Below are 23,007 nucleotides of genomic sequence, written 5' to 3'. Positions count from 1 at the left end.
AATCAACGTTCACGATGGGACTCGAACCCACAATCTCCCGCTCCGGAGGCGAGCGCCTTATCCATTAGGCCACGCGAACAAGTGTTCGCCCATTATTTTTTACAACAAAGTCCTTACTTTTTACATTAGGATTTACATTTACTTTTTTCAATACTGCGATTTATCATTTTATCTTATCTCACACGTGGGACGAGTGCGAAGTTCAATTCATTTCATTTCACTTCACGGTTGCAAAAATCACATTAACGCTTGGAAGCTTAAATCCCCATTAAACCCTCACTTCCAAAAATTCGACCCTTCTTTCTGAAATTGAGAGTCAAAACCAAAGCAAAAATGGCTTTGGCAAATCCCCTTCTTCGCTGCCCCAATCCCAAGCTCCATTTTTGCCGAAGAAATCTCCCTCCAAATCCCTCTCTTTCCACTTTCCCACCCACTTTCCTCAGTTACATCTTTTCTCGGAAAATTTTCTCCGCTCCTTTCATAAATCAGATATCTATCAAAACAGGAAATTTATCCAACCTTATTTGTTGTGTAATTGATTGTGATTTTTCAAAGTATATGAATTCAATATCACTGTTAAAAATCACCAGATTTCCGAGGACATTGCGGGGGAATGGCAGAGTAATTTGTGCTGCCGCTTCTGCAGCTGGAAGTTCCAGTCCAGGCAGTGACTCGAATCCATACGAGGTAGGTTTTCGGTTATTATATGTAGTGTATATGCACCTTTCTCCATTTTTTGTTTGCTGAAATTCGACTTCAGAATGGGAATCGTTTATCTTCTCGTAAATTCAGGTTCTTGGTGTTAGTCCAATTGAGGGGTTTGACTCTATAAAGGTGAAATACGCGAGAAAGCGCAAGGAGGCCGAAAGGGCAGGTGATGAAGCTACTGCTGCCAGAGTGAGTTGGCTTGCTAGATTGTTCTTTTACTTACTACAAAGATAACATTTGGTTGTAAAGGATATAGCTGAAAAGATATGATATATTTTGATTATTGACTTATTTATTTATTTATGTAGCTAGAAAAGGCATATGACAAGATCATGATGGCCCAATTGCAAAATCGGAAGAAAGGCGTGACCTTTGGTTCATTCAAGGTACAGTAATTCTGAATTTTACAGTTACCTCCTTTTGCAGTTGACATGGATTGATTGAGTTTTTGTATTCTGTTTTGCCCTGTAAGGCCTTTTCTTATTGAGTGTTTGCAAAATGTAGGTCTCGAAGGACGTTAAGTACGCGGATAAGCAGCCGATTGTACCGTGGGGGCCAAGGTTCGTAATTTCCTGTTGTGACTGACAGTGAGTTTGGCCGCCAAAGGGCAAAGAGTGCTACAATAAGAGTTGTCTTTTTTAAGAGTTTTCTGTTTTATTAATCTTAGAATACACTCTTGTAGTCTGTAGAGCTCTTAGTTGGGTTTTTATGAGTTGGAGGGCATGGCTTCCATGTAATTGAAGAGCAAGTGAATACGTATGGTTAGACAATGTTGTGATGTTACCATCCGCTCTTATGATCAAATTTTGATTTCTTCTTTCCAGATTCACCAAATCTTCTGTACAAGATATGCGCATCAACCTGGCAATAGCTGCCGCTTTTGTAAGTTGTAAATAACTGAGATTATTCCCTTCATCCATTTTTTGTTTGATATTTTTTGGTAGATAATGGTCACTAAAAACTGTGATTGTATTGGTTAAACTAATATCAATATATTATTGGTTATTCTAAATAACTAGTCGTCAAACCTTTTACCTTTTGTATATTTTTTGATTATTAATGACTGTCTCCTACACTCACGGTGCAGCATGAAGATTAACTCTCCTTGTTCTCGTATAACTTATGGTTCTTTTTCTTTGATCTCTTTTTGTGTCCTCATATTTTACTCATCTTTTTGCAGACTGTCTGGATTCTTTTCAAGCAGAATGCTGATTATAAACCTTTGCAGTTTCTATCTTTTGCATTTGTGTATCGGTTATTTGAGAAGCTGAAATCTTTTGAACCTCCTGTAACACCAACATATACTGTGAGTAGAATTTCAAAAACAAGATAACCCTGCTCGCCCATATTCTGTTGTTTCAGACATAGGAATTTCTACTAACGTTCATTTATTGAGTTATCGGTTAGGTGATATGCAAGTTTATATTTGCTGCAGGAAGATGGCGAGGATTCAGGTAGGGGTCTGAGAATGGGGAAACGGCTGCTTCGTGCTCTCTCTCTTGTTTTTGGCTGTATTGCTGCTGCTTCTCTGGTATGATATCTTTTTCAACTTGGTGCCTGTTTTTCATAGGTTGATAAAGTCTTCTAATTGTTTAGTAAGTTAATTACCTGATAATATAACCTATTACAAACGCAAAAAACTGTAAGCTGACAATATTAACTTGCATGGTAGATCTGTTTTATCTGCATTACGCTGTCTAACAGAATGTCTGAGGCCATCTTCTCCCTCATCTTAACTCATATTCGCTTGGCATCTTCATAGATTGTGCATAAGAGCCTCTTGTGGAAATATACCTGTCTTTTAGAACATGATAATGTCCATATAATGTCGAATCCATATTTTTTTTTTGATATATTTTCTTGGTCTTATGTATGTAGTAAATTCTGTATTATTGTTGTGTTTTTTCGCAGGCATACACTGGTATTTTGAATTTGATTGAGTTGATGGGTGGCTTTATACCTGCTTTTCTTTACAATAACCAGGTATCTGCGTTTACATCTTGGCTGGCATTAACTTTCACTTCCTATTATAAATTGTGTTGTTAAAAACATGGTATTAAGTTACAGCAGTTGCTTTTTGCGTTTCTCCTTCTAGTCTGTTACAAAGACATGGATGATGACGTTCCTCATGAAAATGGTTTTTTAAAGTATTAGATTACAATTTGCAGAAGCTAGTCTATTAATCTGTGGTTTTGCTTCCATTTTGTAAAAACCATTAAGCTTGGCATCATCTCATTCCAAATGCAAAATCTCTGAGGTATTGAAATTTCTAATTATACAAAAATTTCATACTGCTCCTGAAGCTGTTCATTTGTGCATAAAAGGCAACCGTCATTGAGCATTCAAGTATCAGACGTCCTTTTAAATGACGGACTCAACGATTTCGCACCCCCCCGCCGGTCTCTTGTTTGAGTATCCTTTAACCTTATGAGCATTTTGTGGTTATGCAGGAACTGTTGATCACTGTATCAGCTTCCATCATGTTGTACATTTTGGCCTCATATTATAGATGATGAATCCGTTCAAGAAACTGATGAATCCAAGGCTAATTGTTATAATGAGTGTACTGAATTCATTCTCCGTTAATTTTGGCTGCGAAATTTTGTCAATTGATATGTTACTTGTTTTTGTGATGTAAAAAGTATTTGTAAATACCGTTTTATCCGTATTGGTTGATGTGTTTAGTTAATTAGTCTCAGAGTTGCTTGGTGCTGAGATAAAGGATATCATGTCGTAGATTCTGTCTTTGGCCATTGTGGATGAGTTAAATTTTTTCTTTGAAAAGGAGATCCAGTCTTATGATTCTGCCTTGACTTTTGTATGGTATTTTTTTTTTTATAAGTTCTTTCTCTTGGGTTATTTACTATTTTTTAATCCTGCAATTTAAGTTTATTAAAAATATATACCGTGCACTTTGGATATTCTTAACATTGTACCCTGATTTAAATTTTATATCAAATTTATAGATTTACTTGATTAACTGCTAAACTTGACTATTTGAATAACAATTTTACCTTTGAATTTATGTGTCTGGTTGATAAGAATTAAAATTCAAAGGTACAGTGTTGAGAACATGCAAAATGCATGGTATACATTTTAATTTAAACATGCATTTACACACTTCAGCACCGTAGGGAAGATATGTATATGCGTCGGTAGAAGGGAAAAGGGCCAAAGTTTGATATAAGAATTGTATCTTACAACGTTTGATGTCATTTTCCTGGAAAGGAAACGACAAACCTATAGGTTGTCGTTTTGTCGTTTAGAATTTTGTTGTTGAAGGGGATAGATATTTGTCATTTGGGTATAAAGTATCATTCAAAGTGGAAGAAACGACACGCCCGTTGAATGGCATTGTTTGAAGTTGAGCGTTTCATTCAAGTGTACGAAACGACGTGCCGTTTCTTCCGGTACAAATTTGCTTTCTTGCTTCAGTAAACGACATGACGTTCTATTTGATATCCTCATGTCATTTATGTTTTTAATTCAATTATTTAAACGACTGAAAAATTACGTCGTTTGTAGCTTGAAGTTCATTGTCGTTTAATTATAAACGAGATGTCGTTTTTCAGACGTTGCCAATTGTCGTATCCATCCCATCTAATCTTTTTGCTAAGAAGATGGAGAAAAATGCTCGTACATGAAGGAATATAAAAATATATAATTTTTATAAACATAATAAAATTTCAATCATCACCTTCTCCCTCCGTATATCAATTTGTTAAAAAAAATTAAAAGGGTAATATAATAATAAATATAAATTATACAATTATTCAAAATATAAAATAGTGTTAAAAAATTAAAATGTATTATTAATTTATTAAATAAAATAACGTACATATTTATTATATTAAAGTTATCAATAATTAGATTAATATTATAATAATAGACAAATTAATGAACATACGTTGTAATTATTATTTTTTAAATTTTATATTTATAAGTAAAATAAAGATATAATAATAATTTAATGTTAATATTAGAAATGAGAATCTTAATTTTAAAAGTGAATGAGAGTGCTAATTTCACTCATCTTAAATTTTAATGAGGCCTATCAATCTCACCCCCATTCTCCGCACCCATTTCTCAATCTTTTAAGTAAATATGTCATATACTAAATTTTAAGCCAATAACAGAACTAAAACCGTGACTTTACTAATTTCTCGGTTTTTTCATAAAATTTTGTTGTCGTTTGTGCGTGAAATTTCCCTTCCGTTAAAGGGTATTACGACGTGTCGTTCTAAAAAAAATTATTATATAGTAATAAATTATTATTATTCAATCATAAAGCCGATAGAGGAGGGGGATAGGAGAAGTGAAAAACCCAAAAAATCCAAATCTAGACGCAGTGAAAGTAGAAGCTGTGTGTGTAGAGAGAGAAAGCGAGCGACAACAGAGGAGGAGAGAGAGAGCTAGGGTTTAACTGATCGTCCTCAAGCTCGTAACTCTATCTATCGGAGAGCTAGGGTTTTCTCTCTGCACATAGAAAGTTGTCCTTTTCTTCGTCTTCTTCTTCTTCCTCTTCTTCTTCTCTTCAAATATCTGGATAATTAGCAGGCGAATCAGAAAGAGAAGCGAAGATGAGGATTATGATAAAAGGTGGTGTGTGGAAGAACACGGAGGATGAGATCCTCAAGGCGGCGGTTATGAAGTATGGCAAAAACCAGTGGGCTCGAATCTCTTCTCTTCTCGTTCGCAAATCCGCCAAGCAGTGTAAGGCTCGCTGGTACGAGTGGCTCGACCCTTCCATCAAGAAGGTATTTCCCCAATCTCCTCTTTCTTTACTCAATAATTTAGCTTGCTTACTCGGAAATAAAAAATTAATGCTTGAAAGTTGAATTTTGTTTATGCTTATTTTTCTTGTGTCTTTTACCCTATTAAATTTAGCTACCAGCATGTATTGGGGCCAATGCTTTTGTCCTTTTCATGTTCTTTTGTTTTTTTTTTGTTTTTTTTTTCCGTATGTTTTGTGGAATTTAGATTTGTTTCAAACGGTTGTATAGGTTTGTATCTTGTCAATACATAATTGTAGGGCAGAGACTCGAGATGAGTCAATTGTGGAGTTTTATGTTCTTTTTCTGGGTTCTTTTTTTGTTTATAGTCATTTGTACTCGACAAGTTGAAAAGTTATTTTTCTATATGTTTAGAGAATTTGAGATGAATACAAATGTTAGAGGACAAGATAGATTCTTTCTTATATAGTCTCTTATGAAAATTGAAACCCAATGAAGTACTTATTATTTTGTTGTTCTGAGCATTTTTCGAGAAGTAATTACTTTCTATATTTCCATTCAATGTGCCATTGTCATCCTAATTTTCTGTCTCTTTCTATGCTATAGAAAATCACTTCACGACTTTCTTTATTTGGGTATATGTGGACTGATGATTTTATACCTTTGAATCTATCTGTAGACTGAGTGGACCAGGGAAGAAGATGAGAAACTGCTTCATCTTGCAAAGCTCATGCCAACTCAGTGGAGAACGATTGCCCCAATTGTTGGCCGTACTCCGTCGCAGTGCCTTGAGCGGTATGAGAAGCTTCTTGATGCAGCTTGTGTTAAGGATGAGAACTATGAACCGGGTGACGACCCACGGAAATTGAAGCCTGGAGAGATTGACCCAAACCCTGAATCAAAGCCTGCACGGCCAGATCCTGTTGATATGGATGAGGACGAGAAGGAAATGCTTTCAGAGGCACGAGCTCGGTTAGCTAACACAAGGGGTAAGAAGGCAAAAAGGAAGGCCCGAGAGAAACAGCTTGAAGAAGCAAGGAGGCTTGCTTCTTTACAGAAAAGGAGAGAACTAAAAGCTGCTGGGATTGACACTAGGCAGCGGAAGAGGAAAAGAAAGGGAATCGACTATAATGCAGAAATTCCTTTCGAAAAGAAGCCTCCTCCAGGCTTTTTTGATGTTACTGATGAAGACAGAGTTGTTGAACAGCCACTGTTCCCAACCACCATTGAGGAACTTGAAGGCAAGAGAAGGGTTGACATGGAGGCACAATTGAGAAAACAAGATATTGCAAAGAATAAAATTGCACAAAGGCAGGATGCTCCATCAGCGATATTGCAAGCTAACAAATTGAATGATCCCGAGACAGTTAGGAAGAGATCAAAGTTGATGCTTCCTGCTCCCCAAATTTCAGACCAGGAATTGGAAGAAATTGCAAAGATTGGTTATGCTAGTGATCTTGCTGGTAGTGAGGAACTCACAGTTGGGAGTGGCGCGACACGTGCTCTTCTTGCAAATTATGCTCAGACACCCCACCAAGGAATGACCCCTTTACGAACTCCACAAAGAACACCTTCTGGTAAGGGTGACGCCATCATGATGGAAGCAGAAAACCTGGCCAGGTTGAGGGAGTCTCAAACACCCTTATTAGGTGGAGAAAATCCAGAGTTGCATCCTTCAGATTTTTCTGGGGTCACCCCTAAGAAAAGGGAGATGCAAACACCAAATCCAATGCTGACTCCATCTGCGACACCTGGAGCAGCAGGTCTTACCCCTAGAATTGGCATGACCCCATCACGGGACGGCTATTCTTTTGGTCTGACCCCCAAGGGTACTCCAATCAGAGACGAGCTTCGTATCAATGAGGATATTGAGATTCATGACAGTGCAAGACTTGAGCAACGAAGACAAGCTGACTTGAGAAGGAACTTACGTTCAAATTTGAGCACTCTACCCCAACCAAAGAATGAGTATCAGATAGTCATGCAGCCTGTTCCAGAAGATAATGAAGAACCAGAAGAAAATATTGAAGAAGATATGTCTGACAGAATAGCTAGAGAAAAGGCTGATGAGGAAGCACGGCAACAAGCATTACTCAGGAAAAGATCAAAAGTACTCCAGAGAGAGCTTCCTAGACCTCCTGTTGCTTCTTTGGAGTTGATTAAAAATTCCTTGATGAGAGCTGATGGAGACAAGAGTTCCTTTGTGCCACCTACATTAATCGAACAGGCTGATGAAATGATAAGAAAGGAGCTTCTTTCCTTGCTAGAGCATGATAATGCTAAGTATCCACTCAATGAAAAGGTGAGTAAGGAGAAAAAGAAAAGTGCTAAACGCTCTGCAAATGGATCTGCTGCTCCTATCCCTGATATTGAAGATTTTGAAGAAGATGAGATCAAAGAGGTATGTTTATGTTCTTGTGCTTTGTTGCGGCTTCTCTAGTCATGTTCTGCTGCTCTTTCCTTTTTTTTTTTTAAGCATGAAGAATTAATTTTGGCTTTATCTTAAAAGTTCCATTGCGATAGTCAGCTACTGGTTTTGATGATAATTTATTTTTCGTATCAGGCTGATAATTTGATAAAAGAAGAGGCTCAGTATCTTCGTGTAGCAATGGGACATGAAAATGAAGACCTTGATGAGTTTGTTGAAGCACACAAAACGTGTCTGAATGATCTCATGTACTTTCCTACTCGTAATGCGTATGGGTTATCAAGCGTTGCTGGAAACATGGAGAAACTTGCTGCCTTGCAGAATGAGTTTGAGCATGCGAGAAAGAATGTGGAAGATGATATTAAGAAGGCAGCAAACCTTGAAAAGAAGGCTAAAATTCTCACAGATGGTTACGAGGTATGTTGATCTCTAGAACTGCTTCTGGATCTTATTTCTGGCATCATTTGCAATTGATGCCGTAGTAGCTTAGGGTTTGAAGGACATCCATGAGCAATATCCACTTCTGCATAAGACCAACATTTAAGTTTTGAGCTTGGATTAGTTTGGAAAAAAAAAAAGGAAGAAAGAAAGAAAAACCAACTACTATGGAATCATGGACGAGTCTTGAACTGTTATCCTAGTGTGTTTTAAATGCAGTCCCCCCAAGTTTGCTGGTCTGTTTTCGGAGTCCGGCTTAACAGATTAGGGTTGCCAGTTAATATAAGTTTTTCCAGTTTAGCCAAAAAAAAAAAGGTTAATACACGTTTTTCCGGTTTTGCTAATTAAATGAGGTTCACTCTTTAAATCGTCTTTATCCAGCGCAATGTTATAGATCCCCAGTACAGCTGTTTACAAAAACACAAGGGGGAAAAGGCATCGATTCTAATCTTGTGTTTCATTTTGATTGTGTAGCTGCGCGCTAAGAAGAGTCTTTGGCCACAAATCGAGGAGACCTTCAAGCAGATGGACACTGCTGCAAAGGAACTTGAGTGTTTCCAAGCATTACAAAAGCAAGAGCAATTGGCAGCATCGCATCGGATAAATAACATCTGGGAGGAAGTTCAGAAGCAAAAGGAGCTTGAGCGAATTTTACAAAAGCGGTACGGAGATCTCTTGACAAAGCTGGAAACGACACGCCGCCTAATGGATAACTACAGAGAGCAAGCACAAAGGCAAGAAGAAATTGCAGCAAACAAGCATGAGCCTGAGCTGTTGGAATCTTCCGCAAATCAACCTGCTCTACAGAGCACAGAGAACCCGGAGATAACTACCGCCTCAGATGAGCTTGGAAGTTCTATGCCCATTGATCAATCTCATAATGAAACTGCTTATCAGCAGATGGATTCCGCGCAAGAACATGAGGGCAATGGTTTTAAAGTCCCCGATGATCAACTCCCCAAGCCAGATGTCGCAGGAGAGGATCCTCCATTACAGACGGATGCAGGGGAAAACAACATTGCTCAAGACTCCGTCAATGGGTTGGCTAATGACAACACAACCACCAATGACTTAGCCAAGGAGGATCACCATGTTAAGAATCAGCCAAATTTTAGCGAGAAGGAAAGCACTATGCAAGAAACAGCTGTTGATGGAGATGCTAGGGAGGTTTCTGGCGGCGCAGTGGAGATATAAATTCTCTTGAAGAGGTAATCAATGGGAATCCTCATTTGTTGAATGTCGATGCGAAATCAAGTGATGGATCAGTGTCTGATTCGGACAGGAAAGAAAGCAAGCGACGGGCCGCTGTTTGCTTGAAGATTATTGTACTGAAAGTTTCAACAGTTCTGAACGTTAACTGGTCGACAGCTGATGAATAGTGTCGATGTTCAGGACTGTTGGTGTTCTAAAAAATTTTGAAATCCATGCTTTTGGTTGAAAGGGACGTGAAAATGCTATATGATGTTTAGTTCTGTTCTGATACTGAGAACCACCCAAGATAAAAACTTTCATCTTTATCTGGTCATCTGTCCGGTGAAAATTGTTATTAGATTGAGGAAATCCTATTACATCTCTTTCTTGAGGATTTTATATAATATAATTAATCGCCTTTTCTACTCCCTCATTTTCTACCACAATACGCCAATTCTTGGTTGTTTCTTTGGTCAAATATTCAAACCGATATTCAATTTCGTTTGTGCTTCTCATTAATTTATCTCCGATAAACGTTTTTCTCGATCGTCAAATTTGTACGAATATGGTCGCAACTTGTATTAGATTTTCATAATTGACGTGATGTGTCTTTGTTTCCTGCATATTTTGTTACGTGGGGAAAACTTTTATGGTCATCAGTTTTTTGTTTTGTGGATCTTGAACAAAAAAGAAGAAACTTGAGTAGAATAAGAAAGGGGTGTTAAGAAAACTAAGAAAAGAGAAATTAAAGAGAGAGTTTCGTCAATCTTGTGAAGGTATATAAAATAGAGTTTTAGAGTTCTATTTATAAAATTTTTTAGCACTATTCACAATTATTATTTACATACAATTTACTATTTTTAGTTACTATTTATATAGTACTTATTATTTAAGGTTATTATGTACACAGTAAGATTGTGACATGAACAGTAATTTTGGCTGACTTGTATAGTAATTCTGAATGAGGTTGACAGTTACTATTCATAACAAAAGAGACTTTTTCTGGTATTCCTCCCTTTTTGAAAATATCGGTATTTTTTTGTTTTTCAGCCTTTAGATTTGTGTCAAAATCTGTATGTTCTGTATATTTTTTTAATTTAGTGTGATTTTAATTAGATCTAATAATAAAAAAGTATGAAACACTCTTGAGAACACCGGAGAAATTCTGTAAGACAAAAAAAAAAGAATTTTTAATATAATTCTAGAATGTGACATTCCATTAAATTCTCATTCATTTAATGAATTATAATATTTATTTTTAACATAATATGCTTCAATTTTACCATAAATTTTTTTTTGGGTACCCTATGATGGCTTCTCCTTTTCCAAATAAAAAGAAAAAATACGTTTGCAAATGAGATAGCTTTAGCTTATAAGGAAAATGTTGTAAGCTACTAATGGTGTTAATCATCACAGATTAATTAAATATGATTTTTTTTTTATATAATACGAGATTAAATCTGTAATCTCCTATCTAAATCCTACAATATTACTAGAGCAAGAGAGATCTTAGACAGACTGAATTTTTACAATATCAGATTCACCGTTGGAAAGAAAAAAAAAAAAAAATCTCCTTTTTTTCCTTTTTTTCCTTTTTTTCTGCTTAGTATGCTGGTGCCCCGAGCAAATTTTCAATCCATATAGACAGGTTCCAGTGACCACTTTCTGTAATCGTGTCGTGTCTCTTACGTGTCAAAAGCTAAAAGGTTAAAAGGATATCGACGTCCCACAAAAAGCACAAAAGTTGAAAATATTAATAAGTTTCCCAGCAGATCACAATTCCAACTAAGCACACGGCACAAATGAAATGAACTTTTTTCTTGTTGCTGGATAAGTTCATGCGTCATTCATGCCCACTATTTATCTGTATTTGAGCCTCCCATAAGAACCCCCTTCCTCTACTCATCCTCTAACTCTTCCCTCTCTTAATTCTTCTGTCGTTTGTAGACCCTTCTGATTTTAACTCATCAGCAACATCACCCCACAGGTATGGCTTTCACTTTGTCACTCCAAATGATCGATATGTTGTTTTCTGTGAAATATGTATGTATGTATACACACACACGCACATATGACATATATATATATATATATATATATGTTATGTATGTATATATGTTCATGTTTTAATATTTTGTTTTCTGTGAAATATGTATGTGCACATATAAATATGTTACGTATGCATATATGTTTGGTTGTAGGAGCATTCTAGAGTGATGATGATTTAAAGGCTTCCCTACAACCACGCAACTTCAGCTTTTAGTATGTCCGAAACAAATGGGAACCCAAAACGTAATTTTCTTAGGACATGAATATGTGAAAGCCGCCATCAATTTCAGAAAAGGAAAAGTCATCTTTGCGTTGAAGAGAAACAAAAACTTTAATCTGGACCACCTTGGATCCCTTGAAAAGAAAAAGAGCAAAAAAAACAAAAAAAAGGGCTGATTGTACAAAATGATAAAAAGTAGAATCACCAGAATATTCATACTCTAATATCTGTCTAAACAAAAAAGACACACATAATACAGACATTAGGTGCATTGACTGCTCATTAAAATGATTTGTCAATACAAAATTATATAAAAAGAGGGGGGAAAAAGAAGACAAAAAATGAGCGGTTGAGAAGACTGAGAGACTGGTGTGCTGGTGAGTGGGCAAAGATTAATTGCAATTTGCATGCACAAAAGTTTAATAAGTTGTCGTATTATGTTGAATGATACCACTTCATTACTGCTTCATTAAATTTTTGGCTTTTTCCTGTGATTCCCTGCCCTTTTTGTTGACCACTGCATGAACTACAAAGTGGCCAACATAGGCTCTTTACACATAATTTGCAAAAAAAAAAAAAAAGAGTATGATTTATGTTTTATTTTACCTTCTTGGTGGCTTTTGGTTGGCTTTTTTTGTTTGTTTGGAATTTTCTTGATCAATAATAACTTGTGGGTTCTTGTTTCCAGGCATTTTTGGAGCCTCCTTTTTGTCACTCGAGAGCTAAAGTAGGATACTTGACGTAAAGGTGTGGTTTTATTTTTTTAGGTTTTTTCGTTTTTTCAATTTCTCTTGGGCAATAATTATTGGGATTTTGATGTGGAAAGTGTTTATAAGTTGTTATATTAATATACAATTATAAGATTTTTAAGTTGTTTTTGGTGGTTAAGCTGCAGTATAGTTTTTCATGCTAGTCTATTATTGAAGTTCTTCTCTTTTTGTTGATAGTTTCTTTTGAATTTTGTTAAGTACTTTTCTGGGATTTGTATATAATTCTAGCGAATTTTAATTTGCATGTTTGTGCTGAAGGTTTCTTCATTTTTTTTTTCCAACTTTTATGCAGCGAGTAACCAGGCAATTACTGCTGTTAAAAGGTTCCGAATTTTGATTTTTTGAAAATTCTGTTCGGCTGCAAAGCAGAGGAGATTTCCTGGTAATAATACCTACCTCTCTCTCTCTCTCATTTTCCATGTCGATTTTATATAAGCTTTGAGTCAATTTTCCTTGAGAATAGTTCAAGACAAGTTGACACGTATGAAGTGTACTCAGGCAAGGAAACAGTTACTAATTACCAAGTCCTTACTCCTTAAAAGGTTTTGTTTTTGACCGTCACAATTTCCCCGTGAATTTGTTCTTATTTTTCCCTTCTCACAAAGAACTCTGATTATATTCCTTTTTGCTCTACAATTCTATTTCTTTGAACAACAAATTCAACATCTTGGTTTCGGTGGATTACACCCAAAAATGGTTGCAGAGAAACACTTGTGTAAGCACCAAGAGATATATCACTATTACACGTTTAATATAAGTATCACCTTTAGGAAATACACCATATCAAATATTTTACAGCTTTGCCTAATTGGGAAATTTTCTTTCTCAGTGAAAATGGTGACAAGAAGAGTGGATCTCCGGTCAGACACAGTGACCAAACCAACAGAAACAATGAGAGCTGCCATGGCTGCTGCTGAAGTGGACGACGATGTCTTAGGCAACGACCCGACCGCGTTTCGCTTAGAGAAAGAAATGGCGGCGATCGCGGGCAAAGAAGCAGCACTCTTTGTTCCCTCAGGCACAATGGGCAACCTCATTAGTGTGCTTGTTCATTGTGACATTAGGGGAAGTGAAGTAATTCTTGGAGACAATTCCCACATTCACATTTATGAGAATGGAGGGATTGCAACCATTGGAGGTGTACATCCCAGACCTGTGAAGAACAATCCTGATGGGACTATGGATATTGATTCAATTGTATCAGCCATTAGAGATCCCAAAGGAGAGCTTGTGTACCCCACTACAAGGCTAATCTGCTTGGAAAATACGCATGGAAAGTAAGTATTTTGTTTATATTAATCAACACAAAGGCTTTTGGATTCTGTTGGGATATGAGATGCTAATCACTTTGTTAATTACATTATATTCTACACTATATGCCGATTGGTGGAATTCCCAAGGTTTGGTTATTATATATTTTGCTTGTTTTGTTGGAACTGGAGAAAATGGAGCTCGTTTTGTATTTTATTGTTAACCCTTTTTTTTTTTTTTTTTTTTTTTTTTTTTTTTTTTTTTACCCCTTTTTTTTTTTTTTTTTTTCCCTTTTTTTTTTTTTTTTTTTTTTTTTTTTTTCTTTTGACAATTGATATAATGCCATGTTGGTAATAACTTTGCTATCACTGCCTTTCGCTTGCATGTGGGGTTGATACTGGCTGCTACCTTCACTGAATAACCTTCAAGGACTTTGCATGATTTTTTAAAAAAAAAAATTAAATTGTTGGTGTTCTTTTGTGGTCTAATAAGAACTAAACCACAATTGGAGATTTTCGGTCTGTATATACGTTAAAACCTTCAATCTTCCCGAGTCAAATATATTTACAAGGATTTGTTCTACATCCAATTAAAAGACAGTTCTATAGGTATTTAGCAATTTCTGTGCTTAGATGGTGAATTGTCATTGTTGCAAATTCTTTATTTCGGAATCTTCAGGAACCGGGAACCAATATAAGCCAACTTATACATTCTCATTCTTTTGCCATGGATCCATTACTCTTTGATGTCTTTAGTTTCTCAAGAGAATCTGAGTGGTGTCATTTACAAATGCAGCACTGGTGGTAGGGTTTTGTCTGTAGAATATACAGATAAAGTGGGAGAGATAGCTAAAAAGCATGGTTTGAAGCTTCACATTGATGGGGCCCGCATTTTCAATGCAGCAGTTGTGAGTAAAATTTCTTTGATTCTTTAATTATGAAAATGTTCAAATTATACTTCTCTTTTGGTACACTCAACAACCTGTATTGAGGTCATGACTGAGGACATGATGAACTTAGGCCTTGAGTTGTCTCTTATTAGCCCTTTAAAAATCCAGAAAATATTTCCCAACATGCTAATTGTGTTATTGTTTGAGTTAGTAATCCAAAGAAACTGAATGTTCATAGTGAGTATGAATGATGTGAACTGAAACTTGTGGTGTGAATTTTGAAGACAAGGATTAATGAATCAATGCACCATTACCTTCGAGTATTTATTTATAGTATCTCTAGATTTAAATGGCACATTTTTTTTTAATATCACAGATCCAAACATTGTTTTTATCCATGATATCTATAATAATACAACATCTCTGTCTGGGCAAGTATTTATGGAGTTGGAGATCTTGTGGTTCATTGCCATTTCTAATACCGTTTCTTGTTATTTCTAGAGTAGTTTTCTTGCATTTTCTTTTCATCTAAATATGAAATGCTGTGAAAGAATTTCATCATTTCAGTCTCTAATTCAAAAGGACTAGTTTTACAGGCGCTTGGTGTCCCTGTTAGTAGGCTTGTGCAAGCAGCAGATTCAGTTTCGGTATGATTGCCAAAATGCCTTCTTTCTATCTTCATTTATTTGGATATGCATCGTCTTTACATATTCCCTGATGAAACTTGTTTTAGTTCCTTGTTTCACTTTGTGATTCGTGTATCGATATATAGTGTTGCAGTACTAACTCTGTCTTTACAAATTTGTGAACCCAGGTATGTCTGTCAAAAGGACTGGGAGCTCCGGTTGGAACTGTTATCGTTGGTTCGGAAAGCTTTATCAAGAAGGTAAAACAGAAAAGCTTTTGCATAGAAGTAGGACTAAAGAGAAGCTTAATCTTCTTCCCTTTCTCTAAATACTTTGGTTGTTATTGGATGCTTGCTTCTTAGGCTAGAAGGCTCAGGAAAACTCTAGGTGGTGGGATGAGACAGGTCGGTGTCCTTTGTGCTGCAGCTTTTGTTGCTGTGCAAGAGAATGTCGGGAAACTCGAAGCTGATCACAAGAACGCCAAGTTCTTAGCAGGTATCCCCCCTGCCTTAGTAATCAGTCCTTACCTTTATCTTTGAGCTTTTCTTCACATCTTTGTTGTTCTCACTTTACCAAGTTGTACTTTTGAATTTGCCGGTGAGTTCAGATGGACTGCATAAAATCAAAGGACTGTTTGTAGATGTTGCCTCAGTGGAGACCAACATTGTGAGTACCTTGGTTACCAAGTTTCAAATACGGGCATGTATATGTGTGTGTGTATGTGTTTCGATTTTCCGGTTTCGATTTTATCATCCCAAGAATTGCATAATTTGTTGAATTATTGTATAGTTCGAATGTTTATTACCTTTTTTTATTATGCATATATGACCAGATATTCATAGACATAGAAGAAGGCTCCAAAATGACTGCAGAAAAGCTGTGCAAGAACTTGGAAGAACATGGTATAGTAGTGATGAAAGAGAGCTCATCAAGGTCTGTTATCAGTTATATTAAACACACGTACATATCATACACACACACATGTTTTTTCTAGCTTAATTAATGTTGAAATTTGACGAGTTGAGTAGCAATAGAACTCAAGCTGATGCTGCTACTTTTGGTATTTTCAGAATAAGAATTGTTCTGCACCACCAAATTTCATACGATGATGTGAAGTTCACCTTATCTTGCTTTCAGGTGATCAACATGTCACACTTGATTATCTCCTAATGCTCACTGTTTCACTTTGCACTAACTCTTTTGTGTTTTTTTTTTTTGGGTTATGGGACATAAATGTTGCAGAATGCTTTGAATGGAGTGAGTGTTGAAAATGGCAACTAGTTGACAGAAGCAGAACTGCCTCTCTCATTCCACAGGGGGGTGGCGTATTGATCTGTTTCTTTAAAGTATAGATGCTTAAAAGTCATCAACAATAATTCAATCTTGTAAGACTCTTTAAGTAAACTTATACTTGTTTGAGTTTGGCATTGTTGCATTACTATAATCATTATTTAGGTTATTAACACTCTCAGTATGAAATGAGTCGACCATTAAGATTTAAAAAAGCTCAAGCCTTCTGGCGTGACCCGTTCTTTTCATAAATTTGAACCACAGTTCAATTTTTTATATTACGATATTTGCTCTTATAAAAATTTAGGTTATTAACACTCTTAGTATGAAATGAGTCAACCATGGATGTTTGGTAGATAGATTCGTTCCCTGATTCGAATCATGATTCGTGGTTTGCTGCAGTATTTTCTCTCACAAAAAATACACGTAAATCAAAAATGATTCGAATCACATAATTTAAATCCTCCAACTAAACGTCCTTAAGATTTTAAAAAGCTCCAGCGTAGTCTATTTTTCACATAAATTTGAATCACATTAAACTTTTTTATTACTTACTCTTATAAAAATTCCCGGAAATTTCAGAAAAGAATCACGCAAAGTAACAATTATTGGTCAACACTCTCTCTCTCCCGAGTCTACAAACCGGAAATTTCAAAATTTCAGAAAAGAGTCGCACAAAGTAACAGTTATTGGTCAACACTTTCTTTAGTAGCGTGATGGATGTGAACATCTTGGGAGCTATGGATACGTAGTCCAATATTTGTTGTAATTGGTCTCATAAAAGTAACCTGGATTTTCACATAGTTTAGGTCGGGTTGCACTTGCATGGGCTAGTGGCTTTATATATACTAGTGGTCCGTTTAATTTATACAGCGCTTTTGGAACTAATTCTGCTTTTATTTTTCACATTTTTTAAGATAAAAAAATGAGATTGAGGAAGAGAACGTGCTTGGAGGAAAAAAAAAAAAAAGTAAGAAAACCGAAAATAATTCTATTTTTTAGTTTAGTGTAAAATTATTTAGAAAATAAAAACGATTTAAAGTTATTTTTTATTTTTTATTTTTATTTTTTTGGACAGATGTCTTTTTTTTTTTTTGCAGGTAGGTAAAAATTATATACCTTAACGGAGTTTTAATTTTTTCTTAAATTGAAAATAATCTCTTAATAAAATTATCAAATGTATTTTTAAAAACGATTTCTGTTTAAAAATGTTTTCATTTCTAATTTCATAAAAAAAAAATTATTTTAAAATTAATTTCAAATACACTCATAAATTTAAAAGAAAAAAATAATTAGAAATTAGAAATTTAAATTTCTTATTAAAAAACATTATAATAAAATTATTACCAACTTTAAATTATGATTAGAATAAAACTCAATCATTATCATTATTGAGCACGTCATAGATCATATACTTATAGACTTATAGACCCTAATGCTATTACCACAAGTAAAAGCAAAAAGAGGAAGAAAATTACAGCTATTAAAGTGTTCTTTTCAGATTTGAAAATTCAAAAAGATTGATTTGGACATCAATTATAAGAAATGAGGAGATCACCGCCCATAGATAGATATAAGATATATTGTTCATGTCAAAATATATATAGGCGTCGTTTTTCGCGGATTTAAATTTTCAAGTTGATATGTGATATTTTTTTTAAAAAAATTTACTGTAACAGAAAAAGTTAGATGTGACATTTTTTGAGAACTTTTTACTATAGAAATTGAAAACTCAAATCGGTGAAATGAACGAGGTCATAGCAAGTGGTAGGATTGGTAATATGGGTTACGATACGACAACACGATTTAAGAATGACACGAATTTCATGGGTTTGGGTCAGAATTAGATCGATCTGAAATTGACACGAAAAACACATGTTAATTTCGATAGTCCCGTCTAACCCGAACACGACACGAAACTCGTAAAAAACTAAAAAATACATATATTTTTCATTAGATATTTTTTATTTTATTATGAACTTGTGATATCATGATAATTATACTCAAAATGTTATACTATTATTTGTTTAATTTCAATGAATGTTATTGTATTTTTAATGTGTTATGAATTTTAAGTTATTTTTAATATGTAAAAAACTAAATAAAAGTATACAATTTTTGTGTCAATTTCAGGTTCACAGGTTAATTTCGTGTCACGGGTCATTTTTGTGTCGTATCAACCCGTAAAGTGGTCGTGTCATGTTCATGTTACGGTTTTTAAAAAATTTCGTGTCACGGGTTGACTGCAAATTTAAAAAAAAATTATTAAAACACGACACATGACACGAATTGCCACCCCTACTAAGTGGGTCTCTCGGAGTATATTGCGATACAATTGTGTGTTTGGAATTATTCATGTTTTTGTTTTTCACATTTTTCGAGAAAGAAAAAATAAAAATGATTCTAAAACAATGTTTTGCACAATTAAAGATAAAAAAAAAAACAGAAATTAAAATAATTTTTTGGTTTAGTGTAAAATTAGAGAAAAATGAAAAATGACTTAGTCGTTTTTTATTTTTTGTTTTCTCATCTCTCAAACATAGAAGAAAAGACATTAACGAGTTTTTTTATACTGAGTTTCAAATGCACCCAACAGCGGGCGGTGAATATTATGATGGGGCGATTTCGTGATAGGGAATAAGTATTGGTACTCGACTTTCAGATTATGACAAATCAATAAGCATGCACATCTAATAAGATCTCATTAGAATCAAATGGATCATATATAAAAAACCGTTACTAGTAAGTAGTCAGCTCTTTTTTCATATTAATTCTATCATAATTTTTTTAACATATGTATAGAACTACACCATCAAACAAAGGGTTTGGGTTAATTATTAAATGAATAATAGGTAAACAAAAAATATTTATTGGCACTACGCAGTTTTAATCAGTTAAGTTTTCACTTAAATGTTATTAAATCTGCTGTTTTTTTTTAATAATTTTAATGTGATATGATGAACCAAACTTAGTAGTAGGTGAATATTTTCTGCACCATACCATATGATTATATTTTATCCTTAGTACAAGGGAAAATAGTAGGGGAATTAACCATATATATAGTTGTCCAAGTTTTGTGTTGAGGTTGTAATCTTGTTTAAACATAGGCATAACATTCTCTTTTAGTTTGAAAATAGTCATCATGAATATACATAACCATATAGCAGTATTTGTTGGTAAGTGGACATCAAGAATCTCCCTTAGATTACGCATATGATTTTGATATCCATAATAGTAATGGCTGTTGTCTAATCGATAAACCTAAACTAACGACCTTGGCAGTGAAATAAATACAAGAAAATGAGGACACATACGGATACATTAAATTGGTGCACAGTACAACAAATTAATGCCAAGATATCTCAGTTGAAACAGTGCTCTGATATGCGTATGGTAATCATTATGATATGAATTAATTTTTGGTATCTGGTACTTTTTCGTCCTAAAATGAAAGGATCCTTGTACGGTAGGGTTTCTTCTCATATTTTTACGGTGTTGTAAGTTTTAGGCCATCAAATATTGTTAAATTCACATCAAAATAAAAAGATACGTGGAATATATAGTTTTTTATGTAGATGTGATACCTTAGAAAGGAGATCTATTAATACTTTATTTTTTAAACCTTACCGTAAAAATCTCTAAAAAACATATACTAGAGATATATGGATGGATGGGCCGGTTTATATATACTTTTATATGGACTTCAAACCAATCCCAAAAGGGTTATTTACACATACAGTAAAATTTCATTAGTAAAGTTTAAATATAACAAAAATTTTAAAATATTACAAGAATAACAAAAGTGTGATATCATTACATAGTATAAAATGTGACATTATTATAATAATGACAATGTCATTTTTGCTATATTTAGAATATTTTGATAATTTTGCTAAATTTCAAAGCAATTTCAATTAAGGTATGAAATTTTGCCATGAAGTGTAATTGTGACGTCCAAAAATCCAATTTCATTGTGACTTGTGAGGGATAAAAGTAATGAAACTATCACATTTGATGAGAAATATTATAGAAGCGAAAATCACACAAAAATGTCTTTAAGACAGATCAAAATACTTGCACCGGAAAACGTGTTCAACAGTAGCGGATTAAATTGATTATGACGTAATTTTTCCCATCACTCTGTGTGTTCTCGTTTAGGCCCCCTCCCAAAAAATTGTCCATCCAATATGGTTGTTTGCTCTAAAATTTAAAGCTAGGAGAAATATTATTGGTTGCTTTCCAATTTGCTCTCAAGCCAATTCTCTATCAGTACATTCTTCAACGAGATGGGACTTTAATACAAAGATTTTGGATGAAAGTTGGAAGGGAATTGCCTTGAAGGTTCCCAAATTTGTTGTTTTTTGTTTGATCAAAAGTTTTGGGTTCTAGCTAGTAATTAGCACTTGTTAATGGCATAAAATACTTCTAGCAAAAAAAAAAACAAAAACAAAAAAGCATAAGATAAAGGCATATATGTAAATATATCTTGTCTCCTCCTTTCTGTCGGTGTCAAAACTTCTCCAAAAACTTTTCACCAGTTTTCTACTTTTTTTTTTCCCCCCCTCACCAACTTTCTTCACTTTTAAGATTCCTTAATGTTCTTGCCCATTTATTGGAATTTTATGATAGAGGGGTTATGTCAAAGATAATTGTGGATTAATTACAATGAACAAGAATAATATCTTTATCCACCCACACTAAGTATAGAATAATTTCTGATATATATCTTGCACTGTTGTGCAGTAAGATCACATTACAACTTTACATGACTTATGCATCCGCTTTTATTCTAATGTCAATTATAAAATCGAACCCTTTATTATTGTTCTTTTGTTTAGAAAATCAAACTCTTAAATTTATAATTAACTTTGAGAAAGCGCCACGCATATAACTTTCAAATTAGAGGAAACGCAGAGAGTGCAAACCATATTACATCAAATGAAATATCACCAAATAGATTGTAAAATCAAAAATTGTTCTATAATAATCAAAATTATATCAAGAGAGAGTATTAGATTATAACGTGAAGTGTTAGATTTGAATTAGTTTTTTTTTTTTTTTTTTGGAGTTTCTCTTTAAAAAAATAAACTACTGATAGTTCTTTATTTTTTAACTCTGTATTAAAAATTATATGTTATGCATATTTTTTTTAATGTAATACAATTTTAATTATATTTAACAATAAAAAATTAATTTTACCGGTAAACCAACCTACCAGAAAAATATCTTTTTTTTTGTTCCAACCAATGGCCTTGATTGACAGTGGCACTGGTGATAATAAAGTAAAAAGGCATGCATTATATTATGCGAAATCATATCGTTGTTTGAATATTTGAATTTAATCAAGCATATACTCGTGTCAACCTACTCGAGAGACACACACGAAAGCATATAATTAGTAATTTTTTTAGTAGAAATAGAGGGAAACTAATATTAAAGAAACTTAGCACATTCTAATCAAGTTGGTACTCATCTTATATCAAAATTCCTTATTTTATTTTTTTTAATAAAAAAGTAAAAAAAAATAGAAAAACAAAATCTGATTATGAGGCCTAACAAAACAAGAAAATAAGAGACAACCTTATAAAAAAAAGGGAAAAAAAAAAACAACCGAAATGTGTGAGGTTCTACACTAAGAAGAGCACATGATCCCTTTCGATTTTATCCCCACTCAAAACCTTTCCTTTTTCGAGCTTGAAGAGTATATATATGAATTCTTCTAATTAGTAAATACTAATTATACGTTATTAATTTGTAAAAAACAATGAATTAAACCATCTTTACGTCTGTTGTATGTAGCATGTTGGTACTGATATATAATAAAAATAGTAAATATATATAAAGATCGAAAAACCAAAAAAAAAAAACATATATTTGAATATCAAATTAATTTGCACTATAAATTAAGAAAAGACGATTTCATCTGATGCTGCTGTCCAAGTTCATTATGGTGCAACTAATTGGTATTGTGCGCTATAGAAAAAAAAAATTAATTAACAGATACAATTTTTGAAGTCAAGAATCAAGAATCCTTTTGTTCCCTGAATGTGTTACAGCTCAGGCGAGGGAAATTTAGGGAACTTTTTGGCACTGTGCTCTTTACTGTGATAGGAACTAAGAACTTTTTTCAGTAGGCCCATCTACATGTAAAATTAATTTTTAATTATTAAATTTAATTAAAATCACATTAATTAAATTAAAAATATATATAAAATAGATAATTTTTTTATATAAATTTAATAAGTAAAAATAAAATATTACTGAGAACTCATTTTTTTAATCCTACTAGAAAAATTCCAAAGAACTAACAATAGGCCTACACATATATACTTTACTATTTTTGTTATTATTATAATTGACTACAACTAACGTGCCTATGCTATAACTCTATATATATATACACGCACACCTAGG

At 33.9% G+C, this 23,007-nt stretch overlaps 3 protein-coding genes and 1 non-coding gene across 11 annotated transcripts; 3 read left to right on the top strand and 1 right to left on the bottom strand.

Moving 5' to 3' along the window:
- Nucleotides 1-6: 6 nt before the first annotated feature.
- Nucleotides 7-79, bottom strand: TRNAR-CCG. The gene has a single exon. It is a non-coding gene; the product is annotated as a tRNA-Arg (tRNA).
- A 147-nt stretch (nt 80-226) lies between these two features.
- Nucleotides 227-3,558, top strand: LOC21407255. 4 transcript variants are annotated; one of them, XM_024169430.1, is made up of 10 exons: nt 227-443; nt 591-687; nt 793-897; nt 1,017-1,094; nt 1,213-1,268; nt 1,533-1,590; nt 1,889-2,014; nt 2,144-2,239; nt 2,620-2,691; nt 3,159-3,558. In XM_024169430.1, the coding sequence occupies exons 1-10, from the start codon at nt 334-336 to the stop codon at nt 3,219-3,221; spliced, it is 861 nt and encodes a 286-aa protein (XP_024025198.1). In that variant the 5' UTR covers nt 227-333; the 3' UTR covers nt 3,222-3,558. The 4 variants fall into 4 exon arrangements, with proteins under 4 accessions (XP_024025198.1, XP_024025195.1, XP_024025196.1 ...); XM_024169427.1 differs by having other exon boundaries at nt 227-687; XM_024169428.1 differs by lacking the exon at nt 3,159-3,558 and adding an exon at nt 3,033-3,150 and having other exon boundaries at nt 227-687.
- A 1,494-nt stretch (nt 3,559-5,052) lies between these two features.
- LOC21407254 (cell division cycle 5-like protein) lies at nt 5,053-9,832 on the top strand. The gene is made up of 4 exons (XM_010103932.2): nt 5,053-5,465; nt 6,121-7,842; nt 8,005-8,286; nt 8,782-9,832. Exons 1-4 carry the CDS (start codon nt 5,289-5,291, stop codon nt 9,499-9,501), a joined length of 2,901 nt encoding a protein of 966 aa, XP_010102234.1. The 5' UTR covers nt 5,053-5,288; the 3' UTR covers nt 9,502-9,832.
- Nucleotides 9,833-11,254: 1,422 nt separating this feature from the next.
- LOC21407253 (probable low-specificity L-threonine aldolase 1) lies at nt 11,255-16,730 on the top strand. 5 transcript variants are annotated; one of them, XM_024169373.1, is made up of 13 exons: nt 11,255-11,485; nt 11,700-11,790; nt 12,456-12,514; nt 12,830-12,919; nt 13,367-13,814; nt 14,584-14,695; nt 15,274-15,324; nt 15,492-15,563; nt 15,666-15,798; nt 15,911-15,969; nt 16,136-16,236; nt 16,374-16,440; nt 16,546-16,730. In XM_024169373.1, the coding sequence occupies exons 5-13, from the start codon at nt 13,372-13,374 to the stop codon at nt 16,582-16,584; spliced, it is 1,077 nt and encodes a 358-aa protein (XP_024025141.1). In that variant the 5' UTR covers nt 11,255-11,485; nt 11,700-11,790; nt 12,456-12,514; nt 12,830-12,919; nt 13,367-13,371; the 3' UTR covers nt 16,585-16,730. The 5 variants fall into 5 exon arrangements, with proteins under 5 accessions (XP_024025141.1, XP_024025140.1, XP_024025139.1 ...); XM_024169372.1 differs by having other exon boundaries at nt 11,700-12,144; XM_024169371.1 differs by lacking the exon at nt 11,700-11,790.
- Nucleotides 16,731-23,007: the final 6,277 nt, after the last annotated feature.

Source organism: Morus notabilis, unplaced genomic scaffold (assembly GCF_000414095.1).
Source record: "Morus notabilis unplaced genomic scaffold, ASM41409v2 Scaffold205, whole genome shotgun sequence".
In the NCBI taxonomy this organism is placed as follows: domain Eukaryota; kingdom Viridiplantae; phylum Streptophyta; class Magnoliopsida; order Rosales; family Moraceae; genus Morus; species Morus notabilis.
The sequence above is the reverse complement of the archived record's forward strand: the minus strand, read 5'-3'. Positions and strand labels throughout refer to the sequence as shown.

What these genes read in the sequence shown, in the direction of transcription:
- LOC21407255 (XM_024169427.1), top strand. Translation starts at nt 334, where the DNA reads ATGGCTTTGGCAAATCCCCTTCTTCGCTGCCCCAATCCCAAGCTCCAT. An exon ending in ATTGTACCGTGGGGGCCAAG is followed by an intron (nt 1,269 to 1,532) that starts GTTCGTAATTTC and finishes TCTTCTTTCCAG; the next exon opens with ATTCACCAAATCTTCTGTAC. An exon ending in CTTTTCTTTACAATAACCAG is followed by an intron (nt 2,692 to 3,158) that starts GTATCTGCGTTT and finishes GTGGTTATGCAG; the next exon opens with GAACTGTTGATCACTGTATC.
- LOC21407254 (XM_010103932.2), top strand. Translation starts at nt 5,289, where the DNA reads ATGAGGATTATGATAAAAGGTGGTGTGTGGAAGAACACGGAGGATGAG. An exon ending in TCGACCCTTCCATCAAGAAG is followed by an intron (nt 5,466 to 6,120) that starts GTATTTCCCCAA and finishes ATCTATCTGTAG; the next exon opens with ACTGAGTGGACCAGGGAAGA. An exon ending in AAGAAGATGAGATCAAAGAG is followed by an intron (nt 7,843 to 8,004) that starts GTATGTTTATGT and finishes TTTTCGTATCAG; the next exon opens with GCTGATAATTTGATAAAAGA.
- LOC21407253 (XM_024169370.1), top strand. Translation starts at nt 13,231, where the DNA reads ATGGTTGCAGAGAAACACTTGT. An exon ending in GCATTTTCAATGCAGCAGTT is followed by an intron (nt 14,696 to 15,273) that starts GTGAGTAAAATT and finishes CTAGTTTTACAG; the next exon opens with GCGCTTGGTGTCCCTGTTAG. An exon ending in AAGCAGCAGATTCAGTTTCG is followed by an intron (nt 15,325 to 15,491) that starts GTATGATTGCCA and finishes TTGTGAACCCAG; the next exon opens with GTATGTCTGTCAAAAGGACT.